The 22071-nt window shown below is 39.4% G+C and overlaps 1 protein-coding gene across 8 annotated transcripts in view; it reads right to left on the bottom strand.

Moving 5' to 3' along the window:
• The window catches only part of clip1a (CAP-GLY domain containing linker protein 1a), a 166035-nt gene that overhangs the window by 24550 nt on the left and 119414 nt on the right, over positions 1 to 22071 (bottom strand). For all 8 annotated transcript variants that reach the window (XM_041202209.1, XM_041202213.1, XM_041202212.1 and 5 more), the window contains 2 exons: positions 11944 to 12064; positions 3056 to 3108 (listed from right to left, as the gene is read on the bottom strand). In XM_041202209.1, coding sequence (XP_041058143.1) covers positions 3056 to 3108; positions 11944 to 12064 — 174 coding nt within the window. The remainder of the gene's footprint in view (positions 1 to 3055; positions 3109 to 11943; positions 12065 to 22071) is intronic.

Raw genomic sequence — 22071 nt, forward strand, 5'->3', positions numbered from 1 at the left:
TTACATGTTACACTGAGAAAGTCACTTCTGCATTGAAATTAAGTGCAAAAGAGTTTTGTGCATCCACAAAATTATTTCTCCACTTGTTGAATACTTTTTCAAATAATTTAATCAAACACAAGTGACTGCAGATTAATATGTAATCTTGATACAGCTGTACTTTCACAGAGGTAGTTGAATTGCATTAACTGGAAAAAAGTTAAAAATTTCCAGATTCTGCCTACATTTGAATTCAACCCCCAATAACCTATTTATTTACAGAAAATGCTGGAAATACTCAGCAAATCTGGCAGGATCTATGGAGGAATAGAAAGAGATTTAATGTTTAAAGACAGTGACCCTTCATCAGAACAGTTCTGACAAAGGGCAGAGTTTTCCGCACTCGGTGTCAGGCAGCAAGGTAAGCGTGAGCGAACAATATGGTGGGAAGGCCAAAAATCAGTTTCATGACATTGTGAAACTAATTTGCAAGCATCCGGTCTGCCTGTCAATGGCAGGCTGTTTTTCCCACTGCCGCATGTTGGGAACTTCATTATAATACACCTGCATATCATTATAAGTCTAACTTGCTGGAATCATCCCCCCACACTGGATCACCCAGGCATGTCGGCATGATTGCATGCCAACGTGTTTCACAACTGAACATAAGCGACGTGCACCTGGTGAGCTGCACTTAACTCTGGACTTGGAGGCTTGTTTGCCTACCTTGCTTTGGGCAGCATTCGCAGTCATCAGTGCCAGGCTTTGCAGACAGCACCACATCACTTTTAGGGGGGGCTCACAGGCAGGTCTCTAATTACGAGACCAGCTGTAAGGCGGGATAGCTTTTCAACAGCTGCAGGGCTAGGGCCTTCTTGGGGGAAAGGGGAGAAATGGCCTCAGACAAGAGAAGAGGCTGTAGGGCTAGGACATTACTGGAAAAGGGGGGCATCCCAGGGTGTGTGGGGACACATGTTGATCTGTGCAAGTGGCCTCAAGGATGTGAGGGCTGAGGAGGCGGTCCCCAGAGGAGATGAGTCCAGATGGAGATGCAAGGGTGTGAGAAAAAGAGTGTGGTGATGCCTCGAGATGTCTGAGTGAGGTGGCAGTGCATGTGTGATTGGTTTGAGAGTGAGAGAGTTTAGAGTGATTAGATGGTTGCCTTACCCTGGTAACACAGATGAGATTATTCATTTGCACTGGATGGCAAACCTCTTCTGAGCGCTGGCACTGACTACCACTTCTCCCACCTTCCAAGCCGAAGTGGTGACATTGATGGGCCTCTTGCGGCCAGCGCGGGGTGGTAGAGGACATCGGGGCGGGCTCCAAAGGTGTCCAGTTGGCATCCCAGGGATGCATCACTGAATTGGGAGGGGCTGCAGTCTTCTTGCCTTTCAGAGCCATGCATTCTGTGCAGCAATCCTGGGCTGGAAGCAGTGAGAGGTGTACGCGCGGCTGCACTTTAAATATGGCACCCGGTGTGAGGAAGCGGCGAGCAGATGGTGTAGCTGGCGAATTGGAGGCTGCCTGCCAACGAAATGGCATGTTTCCCAAGAATGCATGATTGATGAGGACAATACAGCGCAAAAACCTGCCATTGCGGCCAGCAGGTAAAATGTTCCTTTTCCTGCCCTCTACTGCACTGAGTGCAAATCTGGGATGATTCTGCCCAAAGGGTCACAGACCTGAAATGTTTATTTTTCTTTCCTTAAGAGGTTGCCAGACATGTTGAGCATTTCCAGTATTTTCTGTTTTTTTTTCAGATTTCCTGCATTCACAGTATTTTGCTCTTGTAGCGTATTTATTTAGGTCTCTTCATTGTTTCAACATTAAATTATGAATACTAAATAAGCTTACGAATGTCTGGTAGCAGTGATCGGCATTTCGGAAATGAAACAAAGAACCTTATGAATATTACAACGCTTAAGTTACTTCATTTATACTTAGTTAAATCCTATTCCTTACTTTTACAATGAGCTAATCATAGAAATATTCCAAACATTAAACCTAAATTTCAAGTCTATTAATTTTACACTTGGGGAATTTAGTGGCAGTGTTTCAAAGCTAATCTCTGAAGAGGTAAAAAAACACATCAAATTACTATTTCACAATATCAGAGATTCTTAACTGAGGCTGAGCATACAAATGGCCTAAAAATACAGTACAACTCGAATTGTACATTGTGGAAGTTGCACATTAAATTAAAAAAAAAATGAGATCAATCTCTGCTTTCCAGCACATTATATAACTGAATATTTTCACAGTGATTCCATTTTTGGGTGTCTCGAGGAAAATGGTGAGATTGTGACAACCGCAAAAATAACCAATTCTACAGTAATTTTGTCCCAATTTATGCAATGAAAGTGTTTCCATCAAATTGTGACTCAGGATTTAAAAAAAAAAATCAGCTAATATAGTAACGTAGCTGCTGATTGCTAAGGAAACAGTAATACTGCCCCACCCCAAACCCTGGAGACCATTAACTGAACAATTTCAGACTGTACCTAATAACAGTAAATGCACAAGCAAAACCCTGTCATTAAGATGAGAATTTGTCATTTGAAAACAATTTTGGATTAATTAATATTTCTATCTTCAGTAACATAAAATTACAATACCCCAATGTGTGGTGATGGTGAAGTACATACATTTGATTTTATGCCTTCATTTAAAATTAAAAGGATGAAAATAGTTTGTTCTGGTTAAAATTAAATTACTTGATCAAAAAATTTATGAAATAATTTGGATATTGCTGGGTAAAAGTGTTATGCACAAAGTGATTATATAGTCTGTCAACTTTGCATAATATACTGTGATGGGGGCAATTTAAGTCATTACGGCACAGGAAGCTGCTATTTGGCCCATCGCGTCCATGTCTGTAGAGTAATCCAATCAGTCTGTTTAAATATGATTTTTTTCTACCACTGACAGTCATTCACATTTAACAGGCAAGTTATTTCTCCATTATTTACAAGTTGATTTGGTTAACTACGATGTTTACGTATCCCCCGATGCTCTAGGATATTTTTTGAAGCACACGTACATTGCATTGTATCACACAATTAGAAGTGCTTACCTCTTTTTCATTTCTAGTAGCTGATTATTGAGTGCAGATCGCTCTTCTTCGAGCTGAAGCAAAAGAGTAACATCTTTCAGTTATCAAGGTGCTTCAAGGTGGACAGCCTACATTTGTTGTCTAAATACTCAAACTCCAATGAGGTATATTAAAACATAAATCCACAACCAGTAGTGAAATACTGATGCTATTAACATTATCCAATATCTACATGTTTATCATCTTAATTACTAGTATTTTATTAATTCCTGAACATTTAATTGGTAAGTTAATAAGATAAATGCCCCACATATTGTAGGAAGCAGCACATGAACAGGCACATGGATATTGCTAATTATTTCTGCAGAAATCTATTCTGGCTTGCAAGGAAAATCATGCTCCAATGGAGGCAGGGTTCAATTGAGGCTTTCAAAACTGGATTGTTATCTGAAAAGGAAAAATCTGCAGGGGTATGGGGAAAAGGCTGGGGAGTGGCACTAGGTAGACTGCTCCTTCAGAAGGCCAGCAGAGACATGATGGGCTGAATGGCCACCTACTGTGCTGTAACCATTCAATGATTTTAATGCAGATGGACAAATGGGAGAATTTGAGACACAACTTTCATTTATATAGCACCTTTAACATTGTTAAATGTTCCAAGGCCTTTCATTTTCAAACAATTTGACACTGAGCCATGTAAGGTGATATTATTGCAGATGACCAAATGCTTGGTCAAAGAGGTGGGTTTTAAGAAGCACCTTAAATGGGTACATAATTGGCAAAGTGCAGAGGTTTAAGGAGGGCATTCCAAGGTTAGGGCCAGGGCAGCTGAAAGCATAGCTTCCATTGGTGGAGCAATTAAAATCACGGTTGCATAAGAGGCCAGAATTGGAGGGGTGCAGATATCATGCAGGATTGTAGACCTGGAGGAGATTGGGGATCGGAAGGTCATGGAGAAATTTGAAAACAAGGATAAGAATTTTAAAATTGAGACACTGTAGACCAGTGAGCAGATGTAATGGGTGAACAGGCCTTTGTGCACATTAGAATATGGACAGCAGAGTTTTGGATAGAGTAGAAAATGGGAGGATGGCCACCAGCATATTGGAATAGTCAAGTCTAGGGCAAACAAGAGCATGATTGAGGGTTTCAGCAGCAGATGAGCTGAAGCAGGAGCAGATGAAGTAGATATGCTGGTATGAACTCAAGCAGTGATTTAAAGATTTTATCAGTTTATGAAAAGCTGCATTCAAATTTAACTTACACAATGTTGTGCATTATCTGCATCTTTGCAGTTTTACAAGGCAGGTGAAATTTAACGCAGCAAAGTGATACATCTTGATAGGAAGAATGAGGAGCAATATAAAGGATACAATTCTAAAAGGGGTGCAGGAACAGAGAGATTTGGGGGTGTATGTACACAAATTGTTGAAGGTGGAATAACAGATTGACAAAATGGTTTAAAAGGCATATGGGATCTTGTGCTTTATAAATAGAGACATAGAGTACGAAAGCAAGGAACTTATGATGAACCGTTATAAATTACTGGTTCAGCCTCAACTGGAGAATTGCGTCCAATACTGGGCACCATGCTTCTGGAAGGCATTAGAGAGGGTGAAGAAAAGGCTTACAAGACTGGTTCCAGAAATGAGGGGCTTAGTTATGTCCTTAGAGAAGATAAGGTTGAGAGATGTGACAGAGGTGTTCAAAATCATAACAGTAGATGGGGAGAAACTGATCCCATTGGTGGAAGTGTGGAGAACCATAGAACCAAAGAACAAAAGTTTATGGTAATTGGCAAAAGAAACAATAGTGACATGAGAAAAAACATTTTTTTCCACACGGCAAATTGTTAGGATCTGGAATGTATTTCCCGAGAGTTTAATGGAAACAGATTCAGTTGTGGCTTTCAAAAGGGAATTGGATAAACAACTGAAGAGACAAAATGTATAGGACTGTGGGTATAGGACTGTGGGAAAAAGGCTGTGAAGTGGGGCTAGCAGATTTGCTCTTGGAGAGAGCCAGCACAGATATGACAGTCCAAAAGGTCTCCTTCTGTACAGTAATCATTCTATGATATGAAATGATGCATATGCTCAATAGGCCATATTCACTTCCAATGGTAATACATTTCTACAAAAATAATTTGCCACAATTAAAACTGCAGTCAGCAAGATTACAAACGGTACAGAGAACAAGGCCTGACAAAAAAAAGCTAATTAAGCTCAGCAATGTTGCTAAAATATACAAATTTAGTTAAAATTGATGTTTATGGGACATAAATCAGTGAACAATTTCTGGCGGGAATCTGAAAGGAAAAGTTTTTCAAACACATTTTAAAATAAGGATCTCATTGAAAATATAGGTATAAACAAAGCACTTTGAGATATCAACTCACTTTGTACTTGTTATTCTTGACCTAATGAATTGTTAGATTCATTGCTAGATTGTTCCAGACAATGGAATTACTTCAATAAGATAATACAGCAATTCAGATGTTTGACATTTGTATCACAAATTTAGTTCTCATATTTTTAGCCAGAAATAAAGAACTTGCATTTGTGTAGCACCTTGAACTATCTGAAAGCACTTTATAGCCAGTTGAAAACTTTGAAGTATAGTCACTGTTGCAATGTAGGAAATGCAGGAGCCAGTTTGCATACAGAAGGGTCACACAAACAGCAATGAGATAAATGACAACAGTTAGTGATGCTGATTGAGAGATAACTGTTGACCAGGACTCCCAGGAGAACTCTCCCCTACTTTCTTCAAATAAAGCCATGGATCTTTTACATCCATCTGGCACAGCAGATAGGACCTCAATTTAACATTGCACCTCCGACAGTTAAGCACTTCCTTAATACTGAAATGATATGTCAGCCTAGGTCACTTGCTCAAATCTTTGGAATGGGACTTGAATACAAAAGCTTCTGACTGAGGTGTGCAGGAGTCCTATCACTAAGCCAAGGCTCATACTCTGGGATAATATTTATATTCCTAATTTGTGTAGCCAGACAATCATGCTAAATAAACACCTGCTACTCAATGATCTAAGTGTGAATGTAAGTGTGATGTAGTGGCTATTTTATGTCCAAAGCAGCCAATTACAAAATAGGTTTAGTGAAAGGTAGATTTGATTGTTCCACTTCCCTAATCATAAATCTTATGCCACTGATAGACTGTGGGGAATTCTGCTATCGAGGCAGACACCTAACCCAAAGGTAACTGGGCATTTTTTCCCTGCGGTGGATCATCGCCAGTTGAAGAAATACAGACATATTCTACTACCAAAAATACAAGGATCATCTATTACTCTCGTCTATTCACCAATTAGCCTGTTTTTGTCTCTTTTGTTTTATGTTTGTCACGAATTCTGATCAATTTTGTGTTTGCTCCTTTATCCTTTCCATTTCTCCTTTAATTTCTGTCTTAATCTCTCTGCCTACAAGTGATTTTGTCTGCTGCCAACACTGGGTGTCAATTCACAGCATCCAGTTGCTTTATTGCTCAACAACAATGTCTCTCAGCACAAGGCAGATTTTTTTTGACAAAAGTTAAAGTTTTTCTTATTGTTGTATAAATAAATAACTATTGCTGATGTGATAGGACTTCTAAAGAAATTTAAAGTCCAACTGAGCAAAAGAGTCATGATTTTGATGCTTGCATATTTCCTCATTACTCAGGAAGGTAGATTGAAGATAAAGAATATAAATCAAGCCCTTAAATCAAAGAATGCAACCTTACTTATAAATTACTGTATGATTAATATACATTTAGAATAGTTTAGGATATACAGATCAATTTAAAGAGCTGGCCCCACCACAAGCATATTGGTACTGACTGGCCTGCTTTCGTGCTGTAATTTCTATGATTTTATGACAACAAATTAATTAGAATGACTGAACACTAGTATGATACTGTTGCTTTTTATAAATGTATTTCACAGGAAACTGAAAAACTATAAAAATGCATGACGATAGACATCAGTAACCTGAGGAAGCTATGAAAATGCCAATTTATCTAACTTTCTCAGCAATTTTATGCAATGGGTGATGAGAGCTTAACAGCATCAAAGCAAATTATAGAAATATTTATGTAGCACCTGATCAAATCAAAACTTCTCAAAGCATTTTAGCTTTTGAGCAGCAGTAACCTTTGTTAAGTAGGCAAATGAAGCAGCAGAATCCCTCACACACTGGCCTAATGACCAGTAATCTGTTTTGATGGTTCTGACTAAGGGAAGAGTACTGGTTTGGACTAGTCTTTTTTGAATTATGTCACAGGATTTATGAACATAGGAACATAAAAAAAGTAGGCCATTCAGCCCCTCAAGTCTGCTCTGCCATTCAATAAGATAACAGATTCCTGCTTGCCCCCCTCATCACTCTGGACTCCCTTGAAAATCAAAAATCTGTCTAACTCACCTTGGATATATTCAATGACCCAACCTCCACTGGTCACTAAGGTAGAGAATTCCAATAATTAACAATTCTATGAGAAGAAATTCTCCCTCATCTCTGCCTTAAATGGGAGACCCCTCATTTTGAAACAGTGCCTCCTAGTTCTAGATTCCTCCAAAAGGGGAAACATCCTCCCAGCATCAACTCTGTCACGACCCCTCAGAAACTTTCATTTTTTAATAAGATCGCCTCTCATTCTTCTAAATTCCAGTAGGCCCAACCTGCTCAACCTTTCCTCACATGACAACCATTTCATCCCAGGGATCAACTTAGTGAACCTTCTCTGAACTGCTTCCAATGCACGATAGGAGGTATCCTTATATTAGGAGACCAAAACTGTATGCAGCACAGTAAGTACTCACTTAACATCAAGTTGGATTCCTGAAAAGTGCAACTTTAAGCAAAACAGTATTAAGCAAACAACATTAAGTGAATCAGATTTTCCATTACAACAAATGTAAAAACAGTAGTTAGTTTCTGTCAGAGCTTTCTCATGAAAGAAACATTAAAACATTATACCTTGTGAGTTTAAATACTGTATACTGCTAAAATCCTATATTCGTAAATGATATTTATTTTAAATTTACAACTCTTTCTACTTAGCTGCCTCTCCCACACGCTAACCCTTCCACTGGCTGCCACATCTGCTCCCTGCCTCCCCTGTTAACCGCTTCAATCTCCTAAAACCTCGCTGTAAGCAGGGACCTAGGAGATGAGCTGCAAGAGGCAGGAAGAGCAGCTTCAGAGAGAGAGCCGCCTCGAATTGCAGGGTTGCAAAGGTAAGCCACGAAAAGGAGTGCTGGGTCAGGGAGCAACAGGGCTGGGAGGCTCGGATTGTGACTGGGAGGGTCAAGACTGGGGTGGGATCGGGACTGGGGGGATGCTGGCCAGCAGCCAAAAGGGCAACAAGAGGGAGATTCAGCCAGCGATAGGGTGGGTCAGCAAGATGAAGATTCAGGAAGAGAGGCTGCTCCAAAATGATGCTGATCAGGTCATGCAACCGTGTGTCAGACCGGTGTGAAACAATGTTAGAACAAAACTCCTGATGCTAAACTTGAATGTCCACCCCATGAACTGATCAACAGTAAATCGAAATTACTTAAAAGGAGGCACTATAAAGTGAAGACTTACTGTACTCCTGGTATGGTCTCAACAATGGCCCATATAGTTGTAACAAGACTTCCTTACTTTTATACTCTATCCCCCTTGCAATAAAGATCAACATTTCAGTTGCTTTCTTTCTTACTTGCTGTACTTCCATGCTAACTTTTTGAGATTCATGACACCCAGATTCCTCTGTTCCGCAGCATTCTGTGATCTCTCTCCATTTAAATAATATTCTGCTTTTCTATTCTTCCTGCCATACTGGGCCACCTCATATTTTCCCACATTATACTCCAGCTGCCAAATTTTTGTCCACTCACTTAACCCACCTATACCTGCTTGCAGACTCTTCATGTTCTCCTCACAACCTGCTGTCCTACCTTTGTATTGCCAGTAAACCTGGCTTAAATACATTCAGTCCCTTCATCCAAGTCATTAATATGGACTTAAATAGTTCAGACCCCAGCAGTGATCCCTATAGCACCAGAAAAGCAGCTGAGGCCTCAGTTTTTAATCATCTCATCTGAAGGATGACAATTTATTTTACACTGTTGCTTCTAAGGAGCTATGCAGCTTAAGAAAGTCATAGGGAGGCATCCTTAATTAGACATAAAAGATGCCCACAACACTAATCAGGTATCAGCAATATACCAGAGTTTATTTGAAATAAAGTATAAACAATATAATGTTGCAATTCATATTTTCCCACTTATAGATATGATTGGCATTTTTCTCAGTCAATTTAGAAAAGTTCTCATTGAAATTGTCAATCTTATTATAATCATGTATATTAATTATCTATTGACACTGAAAATATACTAACTCGCTTAACATTGGCACTGTCAAAAACTACTACTTAGAATGAAATCAGAACTTTCAAAAAAAAAAAATTGTTCTTCGGATGTGGGCAACATTGGCAAGATAGTATTTATTCCCTAGTTTCCTGAAGTCACTGAGTCAACTACATAGTGTGGAACTGGAGTCATGTATAGGTCAGGCTAGACAGAGGTGGCAGGTGGCTTTTCCTAAAGAATACTGGTGAACCTGTACAGCTTTTTAAAAAACAATTCATCTGCCTTCGTGGCCATCCTTTCTGGTGTCAGCACAAAAATTAACCAATTTATTGAATTTTTAAAAATTTCCATGCTTTTAGATTCAAAGTTATTGGTTTGTGTGTTTCACATTCATTCAAGAACAATAATCAGCCAATATACGTTCAGAATGTTATTTGAATGCATTACTCCAGGTAATTAAAATCAACATTGCATCAAACTTTGTCCTTCTAGTATTCTGAAGCTTTGGTTTGATTCTACTTTACACAAATTAATTTAAATATATCTTGTACACCAAAATCGACCCTAGGTGCACCTTGGCCAAGAGGTTCCATGAATTTTAAGAGGGAAAAGCTGCATTTTTCCTACATTATAACAGTAAAAACAATTCAAAAGTACCCCCATTGGCTAAGAAGGCCCAAGGTCATGAAAGGGGCTGTATAAATGCCTTTATTTCGTATAATTAACTGGGCTTTACAAGGTAATTTGCCATAGGCTTACAATCACCTTGGCTTCTCAATAACTGAAATGCCACTGAACTTGAAGGTCGATTTTTGTTTGACAGGAAAATGTAAATTTGGTTATTGAGACTTAACCACCATAAAAATATAGATCATAATGTTATTAATAAAACAGTGAACATGTTACATGAAGTTTCAATAAGTTATAATACAGTATATAAAAACAGGCTAATAATTTACAAATGTTAATCCTACTACACCATGAAAGGAATAGAATGTTATCCTTTTGGAATGTTTGTGGAAATTCAAAAGAAATCCTCGGCTGTTATCTAGAAAGAATCAATCAGGTTAAAGGCACATGGTGTCACAATGGGTCAAAAATGCAAGCCTTTCATCTCTGGGAATCTTGACACCTTTTCCAAGTATGCCAAGTCTTTGTTCTTCACTTGCTACTAGAGTTCTAAACAAAAAGTTTGGATAGCCTCAATCCAGTTCATTGTGACCACTGGTTAATAGCAGAAAGCTACTCATAGTTAAAGACTAATTGGCAGCCTCAATAGCCAGGCCATAAGATGGCTGGAATGTGAAAATCAAATCAAAATATTCATGCTTGTGAAATAGAGGGTGAAAAATAATTGCATTATTATGCGTAAATTTAAAAAATACACTTTGCCCAATTTATAAAATTGCAACTCACCACAAGCAGGTCTCTGCATCAGGGCTGTTAACCCAACATTTCTGATGTTAGATAATGAACCATGATATTTTGCCACTTAGCCCAGATTTCAATCTGCTTTCAATGACATACAGTGCAATGTTTCAATGCCTAAACTCAAACTTGTGAAGCTCAAGACATTGTTTGGGAGGTAGGGCATTTTGGACAAATTCTTACAAGGTAAAACCACTTGGTCTTGGTTACAAACTGTGACGGGGTTAGGTTAATTCATTTTTAATCAGCATCTGATCTATCAGTTCCAAGAAAAATATGGGCAATAAACTATTCTAAAAACATTGAGGAAAATTGTTATACTATAATTTAATTTGAAGAGCTTTGATTACCATAAAAAGACATTGTGCTTTATTGCCCTAACATCTAAGGTAATGACAACTCATTTAGTTGAGGAGATGGAACCCTTTTTCTGCATAATGGAAACAAATTATTTCATTATTTAAAAATTCAAAAAATTAAATTTCACAAATCAATTGGTAATAAATTATATTCACCCTGTGGAACTATTTTTTTTTGGTGAATTTTGAAAATGGAAGTAAGTGCTGACTGCAGGTTATTGCTTCCAAGTGCCTATACACAGCCAATCATACCTCTGCAGGTTGATATGAACAAACATGAAATCCAGCAGAGAAAATTCAGCCTGATAATTTAGGGAAAACAATAGGAAAATCACAAGCAGATTTAAGTCCTCAATGGAGATATTATCATAAAATTAGACGGTAAACAGATGCCTAACATACACCAAAACAATTATGTAAATAGAGGCTTTTGAATGCATGCTACTAGGGGTAGTGTGTTGTGTAGATTGTGGTTATAGATACCCCAAATCAAATCTTTAAAGAAAAAAATGCTAAAGATTTTTGACTAGATCAGCCATCTCTAACTAATTTGACCATTACATAATTAGCAAAAACATTCCTCTTGATTACATATTAAATGTGGTTTGTAGAATAAAATTACTAAATAGGAAAGAATATTGGATAAATATACATATTCCGGTTATGAAACTAGCAAGCATTAGTGCTTTACATTTTGAAATTCTAGAAGTGTCAGCATTGAATTGTGGTGTGGAAAGATCCAAACACCTTTTCTCAGCACGTACCTTCTGATGACTGGTGACTTCGTCCTTGCTTCTGCCCAGCTCGCTTGCAAGTTTGCCGTTTTCCTCATGTAGTGCTGCCAGCTGCTGGGACTTCTGGGCTGCTGCCAGCTTCAGCTCCTCTCTGCAAAGGCAAAGTGAGTGCACGGTTACTATGGCAACCACTGATGAGAGACAAGTGAAGAAGCAGTGGGAGAGGATCAGCATCATATCTTTAAAATGTTTTTAGGTCACGAATGCTAATCTGATGTGAAAAGTGCAAAATAATTTTTATGGCTAAAAATATAAACGTTACACTTCAAAAATAACCCAAGGGTTTCAGAGCTCCAAAACTTCTGTCAGGGAGCTATCACGAGGTCTTAAACAATAACAGGAGGAGAAATATTTTTAGAATTATTTAGTAAGCTTTCCCACGTTCAGTGCTACTAACATACAGATCCATCTGTTATACAGTTGCAGCTAAAACCAAAGATTAAATGGCATCAATTTCATTGACTGTGTTCACTATAATAAAATGTACATATTTATGATGCTCTACATTTACATTACAATGAATCTCTTTGAAAGGCAGTATTGTTAAACACAGTTGCTTTCCCTTTTAATGACCTAATATACAAAAGTTATATTTTAAAATGGGTTACTTAGTGACCCAGTCCATTAAAAAAATTCTTTCAGTGGTGCATGTAGATTCATATACTGAATCACTTTGACACTGGGAAAATGTGCGCTAACTCTCAGTTCCTCACATGGTGAATTCCTGACCTCAGGCAGAGTTATCTGAAGAAGTAGGAAAAGCAAAGAAAACGTTTCTTGTGGAGGATGGGTGGAAATGAGGGAAATGGAACAGTAAGAGGACAAGTCAGCACAGACCACCTATCAACCAACTGAGAACAGCACTGGCAGAAAAACTGGAAATATTCAACAATGGTTAATCGTACAGGCTAAAGAACAGTACACAGAAAAAACAGCAGGGGCTGTGTCAAATTTCGCATGCTGAGGCACAGTGAACAAGAACAAGTTACAGCATCATTAAAAGGAAAAACTCAAATCTGAAATTATAAACAAAAATAGGCAACAGGTCTGTCAGCATTTGTTGTGTTTCAAGTACGTGGTCTTTATTGATGTGAGGTAGACAAGAGAATCAACAGATAGACCAGTCACATTGAGATTGTTAATGTAAATAGTCTGCAACTTGTTTAACAGTAATCTAGAATGATATAAAAGGATCAGGGAAATGAGGCAGCGATATAAAAATAAAAGAATATTCAAATAGTGGATTCTACATGCACAAACAAAAACCTGTAAAAAATACAACATTGCATATGCAGATCTGAAATTAAAACACAAAGCTTATGCAGATTGCTTCCATGGCCTCAAATCCTTGCCAGCAATGCTTATTGACTAAGAGTTATTTGCCACAGAATTCCCAGGCTGCTCTTATAGCCAAAGTACTTATATGGCTGGTTCAGTTCAGTTTCTGGTCAAGGTAACCCCTGGGATGTTGACAATGGGGGATTCAGCAATGGTAACACCATTGAATCTCAAGGGGAGATGGTCATTGCCTGGCACTTTTGTATGCAAACGTTACTTGCCACTTGTCATCCCAAACCTGAATGTTGTTCAGGTCTTGCTACATATGGCTACGAACTGCTTCAGTATCTGAGTCATTGTGCAATGTTCTGTACCATTCCCAATCAGCAAGCATTCCTACTCCTGACTTTACGATGGGGAAAAGGTCATTGATGAAGCAGCTGAAGATGGTTGGGCATAGGACACTATCCTCAGGAACTCCTGCAGTAATATCCTGGGACCAACAACCACAACCATCTTCCTTTGAGCAAGGTATGACTCCATCCAGTGGAAAGTTTTCCCTCTGCTCCCCACTGACTTCAGTTTTGCTTAGGCACCCTGATGCCACACTCTGTCAAATGTGTCTTGTTGTCAAGGCATGTCACTCTCACCTCACCTCTGGCATTCAGCTCTTCTGTCTATATTTGGACCAAGACTGTAATGAGGTCAGGAGCTGAGCGACCCTGGGGGAACCCAATATGACTGTCAGTGAGCAGGATATTGCTAAGTACCACTTGATAGCGTTGTCAACCCCTTCCATCACTTTGCTAATGACAGAGAGTAGGCTGATGCATCAATAAATGGATAGGTTGGATCTGTCCTGCATTTTGTGGATGGGGCATACCTTGCTAATTTCCCACATTGCCGGGTAGATGCCAGTGTTGCAGCTGTCCTGGAACAGCTCAGCTGGGGGTGTGGCTAGTTCTGGAGTAAAAGTCTTCAGTGCTATTGCTGGAATGTTGTCAGGTGCCATAGCCTTTAAAATATCCAGTGCCTTCAGCAGTTTCTTGAAATCACATAGTGTGAATCAAACTAGCTGAAAACTGGCATCTCTGATGCTGGTGATCTCAGGAAGATGCTGAGATGGATCATCCACTCGGCACTTCTGATGAAGGTGGTTGCAAATGCCTCAGCCTTGTCTTTTGCACTGATGTGCTGGGTTCCCCCATCATTGAGGATGGGGATATTTGTGGCATTGCCTCCTCCAGTGAGTTGTTTAATTGTCCACCACCATTCATAATGGATGTGGCAGGACTGCAGAGTTTAGATCTGATCCATTGGTTGTGGGCTCGCTTAACCCTGTCTATCGCATGCTACTTCCGCTGTTTGCATGCAAGTGGTCCTGTGTTGTAGCTTCACTGGGGGTTGACACCTCATTGTTACAAACGCTTGACATTGCTCTTGTCACGCTCTCCTGTTCTCTTCACTGAACGAGGATTGATCCCCTGGCTTGATGCTAAAGGGTGGATTGGGGGTTGAGGCTAGAGCTGGGCCATGAGATTACAGATTGTGGTTGAATTCAATTCTGCTGCTGCTGATGGCACACAGCACCTCAGCATGCCCAATTTGGAGTTGCTCGATCTGTTCAAAATCTATCCAATTTAGTACAGTGATACAGCTACTCAACATAATGGAGGGTATCCTCAATGTGAATATTGGATTTCATCTCCATAAGGACTGTGCAGTGGTCAGTCCTACCAATGTCATGGACAGATGCGTCTGCAACAGGTAGGTTGGTGAGGACAAGGTCAAGTCAATTTTTCCTCTTGTTGGTTCCCTCACCACCTGCAGAGACCAGGTCTAGCAACTATACCCTATAGGACTCAGCCAGCTGGATCAGTAGTGGTGCTACTATGCCACTCTTGGGTGATGGACATTGAAGTTCCCCACCCAGAGTACGTTCTATGCTGCTGTCACCTTCAGTGCTTCTTCAAAGTGTGTTCAACTTGGAGTGCTGATTCATCAGCTGATGGGGGGGTGGTAAGTGATAATCAGCAGGAGCTTTTTGTGTCCATGTCCGATCTGATGCCATGAGACATCACGAGGTCTGGAGTCAATGTTGAGGACTCCCAGGGCAACTCCCTCCTGTTGCCTGACTAATCCGTGGGACAGCTCTTCCAATTTTGGCACAAGCTTCCAGGTGTTAGTAAGGACTTTGCAGGGTCAACAGGTCTGGTTGTGCCATTGTCATTTCCGGGTGGTCAGTCTGGTTTTATTCCTGAATCAAAGCACTTAAAAAATAAATGGCATGAACAACTGTACTTTATGGAGGGCAGTGGGTGGGATTTTATGCCCCCCACCCCCAGCCAACTCTGGCATATTTGCAGTCGAAGGTGGGGCACGTAAAAAAAAGAACGAGTCGCCAGCCCACCACCTTCTCCCCACCACCCAACTGTCCCCAAAATACTGCAGGCAGGTAAGACATTAGCCAGTCTGCTTGTCCTTAGGCATATTGAGGCCCTTAACTGGCCAATTAATGGCCACTTAAGAGCCTGTATCTGCCTCCACCACGAGAATTTGTGTGATGCAGCGGCTGGGAAGATGCAACAAAGGAGGTCTGCCTGCTTTTTTGAGCAACTTGAGCTAAAAGGCAGGAAAGAAATGGGCACCCTGTGCCCATCAGTGGCACTCCCCCACCTTGTGCCTCTCCTTGCCCAACCGCCCCCCGGTCTCCCAGAATCCAATCTATCACACCCTCCCCCCACTCCCTACTGTCCACGATCCCTTCCCAACTGAAAATTCTGCGCTCACCTTAGTCTGGCATCCATGGTGTCTTCCTTCTCTTGTAGTCCCAGCAACACTCACTACTGAGATCTGGCTGGTGGGACTACTCAATCAGATTGGCTGACAGCTCTAGGGAGCAGGATTTCCTACCCTGAGGACAAGTTTCAATTTTTAAAGTCTGTGGGCTCAAGACTGACTTTTCTTCTGGGTGTGGCCAGCAATACGCCCCCGTAAAATCCAGCCCCATAAATCTAAACGTAAACCATAGAAAAGTTATGGTGCAGAAAGAGGGCACTCAGTCCATCGTGTCTGCGCCAGCCAAAGAGAGAAAAAAGAAACCAGCCGCTCACTTTAATCCCACGTTCCAGCGCCTGGGCCATGGCCTTGCAGGTTACAGCACTTAAATGAAGATCCAGGTACCTCTTAAATGAGTTGAGTGTTTCAGCCTCAGCCGCCAACTTAAGCAGTGAATCCAGATGTCTACTACCCTCTGGGTGAAAAGGCTTTTGCTCATGTCCCCTCTTTCCTTCTACCAATCACATTAAGAGATAGTTAAAATGCCAAATGATATGGGATCTGTGATAAAGAGTTTACTATTTGCACTGATCATTTCAAGGACTCACGTGTAATTATACAGTCAGGCAGACAACTATTACAGTTTCACTTATGCCATCAATACAGCATGCAATGTGTGATAATCGTCATTTCCAGATAACAGAAATTTACTCTTCATTATGTTCAAAATATGGGTTTAAAATATCTTACTAAGCGTATTTTATGGTACTCAGTGCATTTGTTCTGTACCAGTCTGTAGCTGCAGTCTTCAAACGGGAAGTGAAAAATTCTACGATCAGTATATCAATAGGTCACTAAGCAGTTCAAGTTAAAGTGTGTAAAAGGCAGCATGCAATTTCACTGCAGATGGAGAATAACTGTTTTTAAAATTGTGAAACAAAAATAAAAGGCACCTTGATGTCTATACTCACTAGTTTTTAAATTTGAGACTCTATTTTGAGTTACAAGCCTCTAAAATGAAAAAAAAAATGAAAGGCCTATTAGATATTACATTAACAATTCTTCTCCAAAAAAATTGTGCAAACATTTATTAAATCAAGTCAATAAATTGCAAAAGATTGATAGAAAATAACTACTACAGAACCAATGCTGAAATCTTCATTAAAGTCTTTGACATCTGCAGACTCGACTATCCTTCAGCTCATCCAAAACTCTTTTGTCTGTATCCTATTTCATCACCCATGTTGTTGTTGGTTTACATTAGCTCCCATATCCAAAAATGCACTTAATTTAAAAGTTTCCTCCATGGGCTAAAATTTCTTCATGGCCTCACTCCTCTCCCTGACTTTGTTCCTCTGACTTCCTTCCTCCTTACCAACACATTTGTCATGCCACTGATAAGTGCGTCTTCACCAGCCTTGACCCCATGCTCTACCTCATTTCTCCTTTAAGACCATCCTTTAAAATCTCTTTGACTGAGAATTTGGATCACCCCTTTGATTATTTTCTTTGGTTAATTAATTTCTGAATACATGCGTGTAAATCAATTTTCTACACTAAATGCATTCTATAACAAGAACTTATATTTATTTGGTGCTTTTAATGTAATAAAGTGCCCCAAAATGCTTCAGAGAAGCATTACAAAACAAAATATGAGATTAGGTCGTGACAAAAAACTTGGTCAAAGTTTTTAAGGACTGTCTTAAAGGGGGAAGCAAGCTACAGAGGTGTAGTGAGGGTCTTCCAGAGCTTAGGACCTAGTCAATTGAAGGCATAGTGACCAGTGATAGAGCAATTAAAAATCAGGGATGCTCAAGAGGCCAGAATTAGATGAGTGCAGATATCTTGGAGGGTCATGAGGCTGGGTGAAATTATAGAGATAGGGAGAGGTGGGATCAAGGAGGAAATTTAAAATGCAGATGAGAATTTTAAAATCAAGATGTTACTTAACTGGAGCCAATGTAGGTCAGCAAGCACAGGGGTGAGAGATCAATGGTACTTGATGTGAGTTAAAGCACAGGTAGCAAACTTTTGAATGAATTCAAGTTTAGAAGGGCAGAATGTGGGAGACCAACCAGGAATGCTTTAGAATAGTCAAGTCTAGAGGTATTGAAGGCATGAATGAGTGTTTCAGAAGAGCTGAGACAGAGGTGAAGTCAGGCAATGTTATTGAGGTGGAAATAAGTGGTCGTAGTGATGGGGCAAATATGTGACTGGTAGCTCATCAAAGTCAAATATGACACAAAATTTGTGAACAAATTGGTTTAATCTCAGACTGCTGCCAGGTAGAGAGATGGAGTCAGTAGCTATGAGATGAAATTTGGAGCAGGGGCTGAAAACAATGGCTTCAGTCCTCCCAACGTTTATCGGAGGAAATTTCTGTTAATTTAGTACTGGATGTTGGATAAGCAGTCTGATAACTTGCAGCAATGGAGGAGCCGAGAGGGGTGACGGGTGGTGGTGAGGCACCGTTATATGCCATTAGTGTACATACAAAAATTAATGCTGTGCTTTTCGATGATGTTGCCGAGGGGCAGCATTTGATGGCAAATAGAAGGGGACCAAGGATAGATCTCGGGGGACACCACAGGTAACGGTGCAGGTGCAGGAAGAGAAGCCACTGCAAGTGAACACTAGTTACAATTAGAGAGCTAAAAATGGAACCAAATGAGAGCAGTCTCACCCAGCAGGATGACAGTGGAGAGGTGTTGGAGGAAGATGGTGTGGTCAATCATGTCAAGGGCTGCAGTAAGTTCTAAGTGACACAATACTGTAGTAGCAGCAATAGATTCCAGCCTTCAGCTGTACCTGCTGTTAAAGCCACTGAGCAACTAAACTCAATTGAATCAGAAAACTAAATTGTAAATTTGGAGTATTTGCTTTAAAAGGAGTGAAAAAGAATAGTTTGATGATGTGAACATTTATAAATGGATAACACTGCAGTAACTACTACGCACAGTATCATCATTAGATTTTGTTGCAGAACAGAGTAAGATGAAGCTTGCAATTTACCGATCACAAATATGTAGCATTTGTAATAGATTAAGACGATATCTCACATCATTTAAGGTATAACAGAAGGTCGGAAATAACACTCATCATCGAGGAACTGTAGTTGAACTACATTTGGTATACAAAATAATACAACTTTAATTTTATTTCAATTAACAGCCATTAATAAACTAATTTGGGAATGCAAGAACTTCTCTTAAGCACACTATGCAATTCTCTGAGTAACACTGCTTGATACTTTAAATAACACATGACAATTACATTGTGAAGGCAACTCAGTGCCTGATAAGAAATTTTGGTTACAATCTAATTAAATATCTCCAATATATGGAGTAAGTGGTAGGTTACAATTTATAGATGTATGAACACACACATGCACACACACCTGTACGGCATTTCCATTTGTCAAAAGACTTTGGACCCGATTTTAACTCTGTGCAAGTGGATGGGCACTGAGTGAGTTAGTCTAGCCCTTTGTGTCTGATGATTAAGACTACTTACGAAGCTTTGTATTGTAAAAACTGAAGTGCTACATCAGTGTTCATGGACACAAACATGCGTGCACGTGCACATGCACATCTCGGTGCCAGCATGCCCATTGTTGAAAGAAACTCAAAGTGTTTGATGCAAAGTCATTGCCCGTGAAGTGTAGTCAAAACCTAATGAAGCGCGTCTATAATCTGATAAAGCATTTTACTAATTATAAGCAGAAATTGTCCACAGACGACGAGTGGACTGCACCATACCAGGCATCACCCCGCTTCTGCAGCGTGGGAGAAGAATTAAAAAGCATCAGCTACAGTAATTGATATCCAATTATGATCAAATCTCAGCTTATATTATGCTAAGTTACTTTAGCAAATTAGAAAATATACGTTCAGTACTCAATTTGAATCTACAAAACCAGTCTCTGATCTGAAAACACCACAGTACCTTCATCATAGTTTAAAAAAATAATTCAATACATTTGACTTGGGTTTCATCATTCATGAGAAATGAAGAATGAGGTATGGAGGGATTGTGTAATACCATTTCATATTTCATTGTTGATAATGACTTGATTCAAGAATTATGCAAGGCATTTTAAAATCATGTGCATTATTTTCCCTTCACCTTTTAGTCTCCCTGTGTGTTGTACTGCATTATTCTGTAATTAAAAGAGCAGGCAAGTGATTGCACTAAAGTCTTGCTCAGGGTTACTCTATAACCAACCAACCTTATGAATACATGAATGTGGCCTGAGATGATGCTCCCAGTTGCTTTCCTTTCTCTTCCCAGTAGAATAGCACCTAGTCTCTCCCTAACATAGCACAAGTAATTAATTGAAAATTTATCGCATGGAGGAGAGAAAATAAAATCATCCCCCATGAAAATCCCACTCTTCTAAATTACACTGAGCTGTTGCCGTGTTAATATTTTATCTTCGCACATCTGGAGGGACTTCGATCAAAGATCAATATGAAGATTTTGAATTAAAGTCTAGTTGTAATACCAACTGCCTTCAGGCGAGATGTAACACAGATTACATACATCATTAGAACATTATCTACTGACTAATTAAACATCTTCAGCTGTGCAAAAGACTAATACCACACTGAAGTTAAGACATCAGCAAAGTATTTTCTGCCCCTCAATATTTCTCTGCCAATGTATTATCCGCATTTCAATGATTAAAATACTTTCAGGAAATTACACTTTGTAAAACTCATCTGTGGCAATGGCAGATTACATAATAGGGACCAAGCAAAGTACAAAGCATGGTAGGGTTATGTTAGACCACCATTATGCAGAATTGTGGTTCATCAAGATAACGGACCATGAAGATATTTTGCACATTCAGCATAAATTACTTGCATCCTCTAATTATTTCTAAACAAGTATTTAAAAAGTAAAGTAGTGCGACACTGGTTATGAGCAACTATAACAATGAAATGGAGTTGAATTGTCATTCTATTTAAATTGTTCAATTGCTTCATCTCCAGATGCAACTTATGCATATTTCTGTTCTTCAAAAATTCAAAGGAATAAATTCTTAAATAATCTTTATAGGGTCCAGGAAGAACATTCTGTGTCTGCAAGAAAGTCAAACGAATAAGGAGATCTCTCTGTTGGAAGCTGCCCATTTTCTAGCATTGGTGTTTGATTTCAGACCAATCTGAACTTTCCTTAACTCAAATCTCTGCTCATCCCTCCACTTTCCTTTCTCACGGGCCATATCCAGAGCTCCACAGAGAGCCTGCAGTAGAGAACTGGATTTTATCTTAAAGAATATTTAGGAGGCAAGCAAGAATATATGGGGGCAAATAATTAACAAAGTATTTAACCCCTGAAGTTATTTTAGAAAGATATAAAGAAAAAGTAAGAGTACATTAACAGATATACAGTATTTGCCAAAAATATCTGACAGTATTAGCTGAAACACTGAAAGCAAACCCAAATTTCATTTTTCCAAAAATAATCCATTTAATTGTAAACTATAAGCATTCTTTTCCACCAAATGTTCTAGCAATGCTATCTTCTTTTTGTTATTACAGACACTTGATAATGCTGCAAAATTATGCTAAAAATGCAGCTTGTGTGTTTGGTTAATTGACAGATGTTTGCGCTTTGGGAATGGAACACTTTCCATTTCTGGCACCTAATGCCATGATCAAGTGATCCCAGGTGAGATCTGATACAGGCTGCTTCAAGAGTAAAATGTCCCTGTAATCTGTCCTAATAACGTTCTCCAACTACAACAACTTGTATTTATATAGTGCCTTTAAAAAAGGAAGAAAAGAAAACAGACTTGCATTTATATAGAGCTTTTCACAAGCACTGGACTTTTCAAAGCACTTTACAGCCAATTAAGTACCTTTTTTTGAAGTGTAGTCACTGTCGTAATGTAGAAAATGTGGCAGCTAATTTGCGTGCAGCAAAATCCCTCAAACAGTAATGTGATAATGACCAGATAATCTGCTTTCTTGCGATGTTGATTAAGGGACAAATATTAGCCACAACACTGGGAATAACTTCAAATAATATCATGGG

This window comes from Carcharodon carcharias, chromosome 13 (genome assembly GCF_017639515.1).
Source record: "Carcharodon carcharias isolate sCarCar2 chromosome 13, sCarCar2.pri, whole genome shotgun sequence".
Classification (NCBI taxonomy): domain Eukaryota; kingdom Metazoa; phylum Chordata; class Chondrichthyes; order Lamniformes; family Lamnidae; genus Carcharodon; species Carcharodon carcharias.